The sequence below is a fragment of the Tetrao urogallus genome (genome assembly GCF_951394365.1).
Source record: "Tetrao urogallus genome assembly, chromosome: 20".
Lineage (NCBI taxonomy): Eukaryota > Metazoa > Chordata > Aves > Galliformes > Phasianidae > Tetrao > Tetrao urogallus.
In genome coordinates, this window is record NC_136833.1 from 6,889,779 (window position 1) to 6,901,350 (window position 11,572).

General features: G+C 39.9%; 1 protein-coding gene across 1 annotated transcript; it reads left to right on the forward strand.

Annotated features, from left to right (window-relative positions):
- Nucleotides 1-1,798: 1,798 nt before the first annotated feature.
- LOC306954277 (transient receptor potential cation channel subfamily V member 1-like) lies at nt 1,799-10,501 on the forward strand (the record flags this gene model as incomplete). Its single annotated transcript, XM_079545338.1, has 15 exons — nt 1,799-2,100; nt 2,636-2,802; nt 3,140-3,292; nt 3,678-3,818; nt 4,264-4,562; nt 5,223-5,399; nt 5,610-5,774; nt 6,039-6,134; nt 6,811-6,881; nt 7,520-7,685; nt 8,286-8,352; nt 8,772-9,088; nt 9,304-9,431; nt 9,683-9,798; nt 10,335-10,501. 15 exons carry the CDS (start codon nt 1,799-1,801, stop codon nt 10,499-10,501), a joined length of 2,532 nt encoding a protein of 843 aa, XP_079401464.1.
- Between the last annotated feature and the right edge of the window lie 1,071 nt (nt 10,502-11,572).

Sequence of the window (11,572 nt, forward strand, 5' to 3'; positions counted from 1 at the left end):
CTTAAAAGGAAATGCAGCTTTGTCTGCATTATCAGAGATACTGACAGTGGGCATTAGAAATAGAAGCACATGCAGTAAATGAGACAGGTTTGAGTAAATTGGCAGGAAGACAAGATTAAGGCTGTTCTGCTTATTCTAATATTATAGGTATTCTGTGTAAATTACATGATTCCATTTTGCATAGCCATCTCCCTGATGCTTTTGGCTTGATTCACGTTGATTTAAGTGAGACTAAAATTAAAAATCATACATGTCTGTATTCCTACTATATTTTTTTTCCTTTTTTTTTTTTTATAAAAGTATGATTGTAACTTTTTACTTACTGTGCTTGTTCTTCTGTACTTCTGGTATCATGTTCCAAGGGAGAATGTTTTTCTATAGAGAACTTCTTACTTACAGAACAGTTAACAAAAAACGGTTATTCTTTCAGGGTGATTGGACACAGGGACACAGAAAACTTGAAAGGTGAGCCCAGAAGACTCAGCAATTTAAATTGCAGTCTTTAGTGTTTCATCTGTATTTTGCTGTTTTGCTTCCAGTTACCTTAAATGTGCAAATTGATGTTTTATTTCCACGTATGTTATAGAAAATGGTAGGAAGTGCAAATGCCTGACAAGTCTCTTTCCCATCCTGCTTGGAAAGGAAAAAGTAAGTGATTCTTAGTGTGAATATTATCTCATGCCATGCATGAGTTACAGTGCAGCTTTACTGTGCGTTGTAGGTTTGCAGATGATCCCTCAGAAGATTTTTATGAAGAGAAACAGCCTTGAAGCTTATTTATGTTGAATTCAAACTGAATGTACAGAGATAATTGTTGATAACTGGCATTGGTGTATAATTGAAAGCCTTTTGAAGATTTTGTAACGCTGATGTTCGTAGCTGTAAGATTTTGTAGCAATCTAGAATTGTAGAATTTGATTCTAAAGCTATCCAATTCCCTCTTAAAGCCAGCTATGTAGTAGCTCTGGTATGATGTATTCCTGTCTCCACTGGATTTCCAGAATATTTCACATTCAGTGATGTGAACACTAATATTTCATTGGTCAAAGCAGTTTGATAAGAAAGACAAAATCCCTATTCTACCTTTAGTATGGCATATTTGTTAACTTGTGTCAAGCTCTTTGTGGTTGTAAATCAGACAAGATCAAACCTGTGGTCTTACAGTCATCTTTTATCTGCGGTAAACTTTTCTATTTCCTAGTCTTGTGTTTGAGGCGACACCAATCTCACAAGAGCTACAAGCCCCAGTTTTCATCTAGCACTGCTGTAACCCTGGTAAAGCCACTAAGTGATACCTTTCCAAAAACAGGAAGCCCTCTCTGCTCAAGATCATTAAGATATGATTACAGCACAAGATGTCAGGCTTCTATCACAGGCTTGATGTACTCCTGAAAATATATTGTGGCACAAATCAGTTAGAAAGCAGAACATAAATGCAGAGATTATTTGTGGTCTGAAGTTCAGGCCTTGACAGACATTGGATTTTAAGCAGAAGTGACTGAGTTTGCAGTGAGGTGGCTGGCAAGCTCAGGTACGCTCTGGTTTGCTTTCTCTATTCTGAAATGAATGGGGCAGTGGAGACAGTAAAAAAAAACAAAACAGCATAGGGATAGCAATCTACTAAACTGCCTGAACTCTAAGCATAGTGAATATGTGTCCTGTTTCATTTCTGAGATGAGACAAATCAATTAATTCCTGGCTGTTTCTGGAGCACAATCCTAGGCAAAAGGGGACTTGTGGCACTCTAAAATGCTGACCTGAGGTGTTTGTGTGGTTTGTTGCAGGCTGCATGTTCATCATGTCTTCCATTCTTGAGAAGATGAAGAAATTTGGCAGTTCTGACATAGAAGAATCCGAAGTGACAGATGAACACACGGATGGGGAAGACTCTGCATTGGAAGCACCTGACAACCTGCAGGGTACATTCAGCAGCAAGGTGCAGCCATCCAGAAGCAATATCTTTGCGAGACGTGGACGATTTGTGATGGGGGATAGTGACAAAGACATGGCTCCAATGGATTCCTTTTACCAGATGGATCACCTGATGGCACCTTCTGTCATCAAATTTCATGCCAATATGGAGAGGGGGAAACTTCACAAGTAAGTTTGCCTTTTAAAATGTGGTTGAAATGAGTACATTTTGGCAGTCGTAGGCTGTGCTACTTAGAGCAGTATTTATTGTCTGCACATTTGCGTGCCTGTCTTCTCAGTTTTGCTATTTTTGGTGCCTAAAGGAGTATTTTGCTTGAAATTGATACTAGCTCTCATCACTTCACATCTCTAATAATCCAGCCCATGAATCTTAATGATAAGATTTAGTTTGCACGCTTGAAACTGCTCAGTAAATGGACATTGCTCAGAATAAGAACCTGGTACTGCCTGGATCCCACACCTGCAGTTAGACTGCTGTACTTCAATGCAACGTGAAGTCTTGCTTTCAACATTTCAGCAGCAAACTCCTAATTTTATCAGAACAGTTGCTATCAGATGTTATTGATCTTGTACATTTTGGAGATCCATCTGTACTCATCAGCATACTTGCTGTTTTACACAAGTAAATGGAAAATAGTTGTGTGGTAGTTTATAAAAAGCCTGCTAAATGCCTGGTTTCAGTAACTAAAATTTACCCTGTTAGGCTCCTGTCAACAGATTCCATCACAGGCTGCTCTGAAAAAGCTTTCAAATTTTATGACCGCAGAAGGATCTTTGATGCTGTAGCCCAAGGCAACACAAAGGACCTGGATGATCTGCTGCTCTATCTTAATAGGACCTTGAAGCATCTCACAGATGATGAATTCAAAGGTATCACATAATGTCACATACCTAAAGATGCCCTTGTCCTCTTCCAAGACTACTCCTGAGATGGGTAGCAGGGTGGGGGGAATAAAAACTTCCTGCACAAAACAGCATTGTTAAATGTAAACCAGCTGTAGAGGGTCCTCTGATAGTCTGTAGTTCCTACTGATTAGGCAGTCCATTGATTGAAAGGCACAGGAGAATGCAGAAAATTGATGTTTTCTGTGGAATTTTGGCTGGATTTTCTTGTCTTTTCAAAAGAACCACATTAATTCTTACATGCTTGGGAGTAGATGATGAGTTCCTAGACATTTCTGTGTAGCTGTAATTTTGTTCATTATAGAACCAGAAACTGGGAAAACCTGCTTACTGAAAGCCATGCTGAATCTACATGATGGGAAAAATGATACCATTCCCTTGCTGCTGGATATTGCAAAGAAAACTGGAACTCTGAAAGAGTTTGTGAATGCAGAATATACTGACAACTACTACAAGGGTAAGAAAACAGAGAATACAGTTGAAATAGTGAATATTCTTGCTGATAAGACTGGAAATAGGGCTAGGCAGGGCTCTCAGTCTTCTGTGTGAGGTGTTATGCTTGAGGAGGGAGTGCCCCAAAGTTGCAGTGTGTGATTAACAGCCAGTGCATTCATGCTAGATCTGTCTTGTTAGACAGGTGCAATATTCCACCCTTTGTGACAGAGTGATTTAACAGCAAGTTCCAGGGGCTTCCATTTGCTGTTTGTGCCATCTTTTTTTGTTTAATTCTACAGTTTTGTAAGTCTACAAAGCTCTCGGTTCCACCATCTAATGTGAAGCTGAATGAATTGTGCTGCTCTCAATTTGTGTTAAAAGTTGAAGATTTCTTTCTGTCTCTGTAGGCCAGACTGCACTCCACATTGCCATTGAAAGAAGGAACATGTACCTGGTTAAACTCTTGGTCCAGAATGGAGCAGATGTTCATGCAAGAGCATGTGGGGAGTTCTTCAGGAAAATCAAAGGAAAACCTGGTTTTTATTTTGGTAGGATTAAGCACATTATGAGCTTGATTGAATGAGTTATCCTAGCATTATCCCAACTGAAAGATGTTAAATAATCCTGTTTATGTGAGACTGGAGGCTTGAAAGTCATAAATGGTTTGATGCATGACTTATTCCAGATATTTACTTCCCAAAGATGAGTGCATAAAGAAACACAGTAGCTGATGATGTTCATTGCCAGCTTGCTGTCTCCATCCTTTTATTTTTTGAGAGATTGTAACCTTCCACCACTCTTTATTTTGTGTTTTTATAAGCAGCCATGTTTCTCTAGTGCAGTTAAGCTGAAGAAAATGTGATAGCTGTTTGAATCCCAAGAGTTAAACAGAGAAATCCACCTCTTCTCACGGTGAAAGCTGAAAATAACATGGTCTCTTTTCTGTTTATGCATGTGTACTAGGCATTCTGACCGCTCATTTCTTACCCATAGGAGAGCTGCCCCTATCTCTGGCTGCCTGCACCAATCAGCTCTGCATTGTGAAATTCCTCCTTGAGAACCCGTACCAGGCTGCTGAAATTGCTGCTGAGGACTCCATGGGCAATATGGTCCTGCATACTCTGGTGGAGATTGCAGATAACACTAAGGATAATACCAAGTTTGTTACCAAGATGTACAATAACATATTGATCCTTGGTGCCAAAATAAATCCTATCCTGAAGTTGGAAGAACTCACCAACAAAAAAGGGCTGACTCCATTAACATTGGCAGCCAAAACAGGGAAGATAGGGGTAGGTGAGCAAATGTGTCCAGCTGTCCTTTACTGTGTTATGTGATACAGAGTACAAGTGGAACATTTACGCAGGATAGATTTTATCACTGCTTATTGCTAAGTCCTTTCTATTAAGAGGAATTAATATTGCAGTCCAACATGCAAAACTGCACAGTGCTTAATGCCTTTGAGAAGTGTGTGTGCATGCATGCATCTGCCCAGGTGGCACTACATGCATACTAGCAGTATATAAGACAGCCCAGGTGGAAACAGAAAGTGGGTTTCTGCTGTCTTCTGAACAAGAGGCCTGTACTTTTGATTGATGGATGGAACTCACCATCTGACAGTCTCCATTCATCATGACTGTATACTCAGATGTATAACAAATATCTCTGTATTTCTCTGGTAGGTTTGAAACATGGATAATTGCAAATTGTATGTAGTAGAAAGTAATGAAATGAACTTCATTCTACATCTGCATTTTCCATCCACCAGCATACAGTGAGAAAATTAAATTTTTTTTATTCAGACTTCAATCTCTTTCAGTCCAGTCCAGTGAATTAACTTCAGCATAGTTAAACTGTGTTAATCTAAATGAAAGTATTCATCTGTTATGAAGATACTGAGGACCTAGAACTGTCAGCACTGAAATGCTGGTTGTGTTGTTCTTTTCAATTAGATTTTCGCTTACATCCTCAGACGAGAGATCAAAGATCCTGAGTGCAGACACTTGTCAAGGAAGTTCACTGAATGGGCTTATGGACCTGTCCACTCATCTCTTTATGACCTGTCCTGCATAGACACATGTGAGAAAAATTCAGTGCTTGAAATTATTGCCTACAGTAGTGAAACACCAGTAAGTATGTACTTCCTTGATGTTTATTTGCAGACTGGGGACTGCTGGAGAAGAGCTCTGTGTTCTACACAGTACATCTTTTGTGTCATTTCTGTAAAACAGCAACTTGTATTAGAGGAAGCATTTGCTAAATTTGAGCATCACTTGCTATTTTTAAAGCCCAGTGCATACGGAACCTGTCAAGGTTCTCCTCTTTATCTTTCCACTCAGAATCGTCACGAGATGCTGCTGGTAGAACCCCTTAACAGGCTGCTGCAAGACAAGTGGGACTGGTTTGTCAAGCACTTATTTTACTTCAACTTCTTCGTATATGCAATTCATATCAGCATCCTGACCACGGCTGCCTACTACAGACCTGTGCAGAAGGGGGAAAATGTATGTTGTCACTCTCAGTGCATGATATCCCAGAGCAGCCTCCCATTTGCATGTGTGCTCCTAATGTCAGTTTTCTTCCTTTCCTGAAGGTGGGAGGGAGACTTTGATCTCACTTGCTTTTCAGGCAAGACTTGCACCCTTGGTGCAGCACATTCTGAAATTTAACTTGTTATCTCAGAAATGTAATTGTTTTCAGCCACTGGCAAGGACAGGTCTTTCCTATCTCTAGTTCTGCTGAATATCTCTGTGTTCTGTTTTACACAGCCTCCCTTCACTTTCGGTCACAGCACTGGGGAATATTTTCGAGTGACTGGAGAGATACTGAGCGTATTGGGAGGACTGTATTTTTTTTTCAGAGGGGTAAGATACTTGAAACTTTTTTTTTTGCTGTAAGTGCAAGTGAGAACCAAACCCGCCTTTTGAATTCATTGCCAAGATCACAGAATTGTAGAATCACAGAATTGTAGGGGTTGGAAGGGACCTCCAGGGATCATCGTGTCCAACCCCCAAATAATAATCCATGTTTTAATCTAGAGCTGCAAAGCTTTTTCTTTGCCCTGGTTAGGAGATATCAGGTTGCTAACAAGCCCTTTGTCTAAGGTACAGTTTTATCTATTGTGCAAAGAGAGACCTAAGAAGTCAATGAGCATCTAAACAGTTATGTTGGCCAAAATGTAAGAATGGAGTATTGCAAGTAGCCAAACCTGCATTTAAGTTTAGCTGTCCTAGTTTAAAGTCAGTCACCTTCCTCTTGGCAACCAATGGGGAATACACAGTGATTCACAGATCCTCAGACCAGTAGCTGAATAGACTGGAGTCACCAAAAGAGGTGAGGCCCAAGATGTAAGGGGAATGTTATGTTACCAAAGCGTCCCCCTTGCAACAGTGTTCTTTTAACTGTTCTTGTTGGATGTTGGATGGGTACCAGCTCCCTGGTATAGAAACCAATGTTTAGCTGATGTATTCACTTGGGATATTTACTGTCTCCTTGGATACAAAGTTAGTCTTCACTCTGTTTTTTCCTTTTTTCTTTCAGATACAGTATTTTGTGCAGAGGCGCCCATCATTGAAGACACTGATAGTTGACAGTTACAGTGAAGTTCTTTTGTAAGTGCCTGTGTCTGTGATTGTATCTCAGCATGAAGCGGGTGACTGTGAGATCTGTTGCTTTGGCTTAAACCACTTCTAATTGGTAGACACCTTACAAAATACTTGCCAGTGGCTATTGTAGCACTTAAACAAGTGTGACTGGATCAGTAATGTGGAGGTAAAGCAGATTAAGCATTTAGAAATGTAGTGACTGCATCATGCAGCTGAGTTAGGAATAGATCTCCAAGTTGGACTTGCAGTGCAGTATGTGCACTGGTTGTGCAGACATCCTCCCATTCCCGAGGGAAACTTTCATTTGGGCCCTTTGTTTTCTTAGAGGAGGTGCAGCTAAAATGGGCAATTTCATGTGTCTGTGGAAGGACAGGATGTGTTAAAGAAATGAATGTCATCAAGGACTTTTATTCCCTTCAGTCAGAATGAAGAGCAAGAGTATATGAAAGTTTGTATGTGGGGAAACTGAAGAGCTTGCAAAGGAAACTGTAGGACTGGAGAAGGAAAGGAATGAATGGAAAAGAAAGGAAGGGTCTGCCAAGGCTTCTGTGCGTTTAGTATGCTGTATATCTCATGTTTCTCCTCTGTTCATACCACCTATGACTGTCTCAGCACTCTGGATTCAGAACATACTTGTCTTTCAGCTTTGTTCACTCTTTGCTCCTCCTGAGCTCTGTGGTGCTGTACTTCTGTGGCCAGGAACTGTATGTGGCTTCCATGGTCTTCTCCTTGGCTCTGGGCTGGGCTAACATGCTATACTACACCCGTGGCTTCCAGCAGATGGGCATTTACTCTGTCATGATTGCAAAGGTCAGTACAGTGAGGGGGTGGTGAGGCCAGCAGAGTGCTCACAAGAGGAAACTGCCACCAGTGCCTGGGTTTCTAGGAGTGGAGTCACCAGGTGCTTTCGTGATGCCATTGGAAAGCCCGTCAGACAACCACACTCAACTTATTTTCTGAGCAAAGAGATTGACTTTTTAAGTCATAGAAAAAAGCACCTGTTCCACATCCATGCATTTTATAGCAGTCTTAATACCTTCTGTTACGTAACTCTACAGTTGGATAGACATAGGTGTAAGTTAACTGAGAACAGTAGAGAGCTCATCTGGTGTGAAATAGCAGGACTTTCTGCCAGCTGGAAATTTCCTTAAGAATAGTTTACATGTTACCAAACAGAGCAATTAAGTGGGAGGCAGTGATTGCTACTAAACCTCTGTATGATGAATAACAGAGGAAAATGTTTTCTGTATTAAAGTTGATCATCTTGGCAGGATGAACAACAGTTTAATGCATGAGCAGCCACTTCACAGCAGTTGCCTTCTGGAACTGAAGGAATATTTTCGACCAACTTTTGTTACAGTTTATGTTCAAGGTTTTGCAATAGAAAAATGTTCCATTTCTATGTTACAGATGATCCTAAGAGACTTATGTCGCTTCATGTTTGTCTATCTAGTATTCCTCTTGGGATTTTCCACAGGTAATATCAAAATTGGAGTTTTGTTTTTTTTTTGTTATCTCAAAGAATCTCATAAAATTGTATTTTTCAGTTGACTTAGAATTTTTGTTTTCAAAGAAAAACTAACAAATCAATCTTGTTACAAAAGTCTTTTCAGAATAACAACTGTGTATGACTGCTTTTCATGCCTGGGTCTCAGACTGCTTAACAAAGCTGAATGGATAAACAGTCATCCTGTTCTACGTAGACAAACCTGAGACAACACTTACTGAAACATGACAGTTATGGGGACTATTTTATAGAGCAATTTCATTGGGGATGAGGTGCCATGGAAATATTTTGTCTTATCTGATACTTTCATGCTCATTTTTATTGCTTGCAATAGATTTATGTTCTCAAATTATATTTTCATCTTCTATGTGATTCTTCTTTTGCTACAGCTGTGGTGACTTTAATTGAAGATGACAATGAGGGGCAGGACACAAATAGCTCTGAATATGCCCGATGCAGCCATACAAAGCGAGGCCGCACATCCTATAACAGTCTGTATTATACCTGCTTGGAACTTTTCAAGTTCACTATTGGGATGGGAGACCTGGAGTTTACAGAGAACTACAGGTTCAAGTCTGTGTTTGTCATCCTTCTGGTTCTCTATGTCATCCTTACGTACATCCTCCTGCTCAATATGCTTATTGCACTGATGGGAGAAACTGTGAGCAAAATTGCACAGGAGAGCAAGAGCATCTGGAAACTCCAGGTATCTTGGTTCTGTGAGGCTATCCAAGATGGAGGTTGTGGAGAATTAAATGTCATGCTAACAGAGGTGATGTTTCATGGATGGGTCTGATGCATGCTTTAAGGTGGTGATAACAATAAAAGTTCAAGATTTATTTTTCTAATTAAAAGCAGAATTCAGGATTTACGTGACTGAAACAGCAGGTTCTTAGTGGTCTGCTTTGTTTTCCCTGTTAGAGAGCCATCACAATCTTGGATATTGAAAACAGCTACTTGAACTGTTTGAGGCGCTCGTTCCGATCTGGAAAGCAAGTCTTAGTGGGGATCACACCTGATGGCCAAGATGATTACAGATGGTGCTTTAGGTAACCTGCTTGTATGTTAAATGAGCAATCTTTTATAGACAAACAGCATTAAGTATTTGATAATGGATAATGGGAAGAAGACTTGTCCCCTTGGAGCTCTCCTCCAACAAGTGCCATACTACAGTAGTCAGTTTAATCTATTTTCTGGGTCAGACCTTTGGCTTGAGAGTTGGCAGTAGGTGATGTAAACTCATCCTGGGGTTCTCTCTTAATGCTTAGAATAGATATTCTTTTTGTTGTTCTTTCCCCAGAGTTGATGAAGTGAACTGGTCCACGTGGAATACTAATTTGGGCATAATCAACGAAGATCCTGGGTGCTCTGGGGACCTCAAACGAAATCCCAGTTACTCTATTAAGCCTGGTAGAGGTGAGGGTTTCAGGGACCTAGATTCTCATGATAGAAGCAGTACAGATTGTTTGTTAGAGGGCAGTCTGTTTATACATTTAAGTATAATGATGGAAGCTAAGTTTATGTCTTTTTCAATCAACAACAAAATGTAGAGGACTCTGTGGGCTTATTATTCGCATAGCAGTTTTATTCTGTGGAAGAAAAGCACTATGGATACAGCATTCTGACTGTTGATTTTATAAGGCAGATAATATGTGCAAATCCTGAGGGCTTGTGACAGTGTATGCTGGCAACCACATAGCCAAAAAGCTACTTTGGAGGCCACCAGTATGGCTTCTTCAGGAAGCTTCCTTGGAAGTCCAGCATCCAGCACAGAGTTGTTTAACTTTAAGACAATCTGCTGCGCTTGCCAGCTGAAGTATGGAAAACAGAATGTGGAAAAAATTCCACAAAGCCCTTTCTTCCTGCTTCTTTCTTCCATCAGCTCCCTGTTCAAACCACTTGTATATTTCTGTTTGTGTGGAGAAGAAATTAACCATTTTTTACCTTTTTAGTTTCAGGGAAAAACTGGAAAACTTTGGTTCCACTTTTAAGAGATGGAAGCAGGAGAGAGGAAACACAAAAACTTCCAGAAGAAATCAAACTAAAACCTATTTTGGAACCTTATTATGAGCCAGAGGATTGTGAGACGTTGAAGGAATCGCTTCCAAAGTCAGTCTGATTTTCTTTTGTTTTTAAGAAGAAGGCTAATTGTTTGTGTTGGTTCTTACAAGGACAATTAAAACACTTCCTTCAGAAGAATAGGGATTTATGGAAAAAGACCAAAGAAGTTAGGAAATGACTGTGAGCAAGGATTCATTAAGTATCCTGAATAAACTACTTGTTGTTTAAACTCATGTCTTCATGGTTATTTTTAATACAAATCTGAAAGAAAGTAGGTACTTACTGCTTGGTTTTTATTTACTTGGCTAGATATTTGCATGTAGACTGACTTACAAAGTTAGACAATTCTTATAGTGTGGTGTGGGTTTGCTTTCTTTTGCTTTGCTTTACATTAAACACACTGAGAATTTCCTACAATTCAGAGCTGTCAGTAAGGTAGTGAGCTCTTTTTCGCTGCAGATTTTTTCCCATTCTTCACTTCTTTCACTCTTTGTAAGTGCTCTCATGCATTTTTGAGGTCTGAGCTGACATTCTCATCCTTAGCCTACAGGTCCTTCACTAAGTTTTGCAGATTGGTGCAAGTGGCCAATAAAGGTGAATATTCCATTGATAATATGAAAATAACAAAAAGGCCTATAGAGAAAAGGTTGTCACTTGCCACCTATGTCTGCTTTTAGATTCTTTTCACAAGTGTTTGTCTGAGCAGCGACAGGCCCTGATTTCCTGACTTTCCAGCCTTGAAAACCAACTAGCTGTGTTATAATGGAAATGGACAAGAGCAGTAAAAATTACCAAGAGACCAAAGGTAGGTTGCTGTGAAGAATGTTTCCTGGAAAGGAGATAAATGGGGACACAGTGAAAGAATGGTAAGTAATGAATCATCTAAAGATGTGGTTAGCCTTTCTCATAACACAAGAACAAATACACTCTGAAATTGTAAAGGTTGGGTAGTCAAAATGAACGAAATGTTTCTCTTACAGAGTCTGAGTAAACTCCAGAATATACAGTTACTGTTACTGAGGCTGAAGGCTTAACAACATCCCAAAATTGACATTTATTTAGATAACAGGTGAACTTTGCATAAAGTAAGAGAGAGTGGCTATATAGACTGTATGTTTCAAAGGTCAGA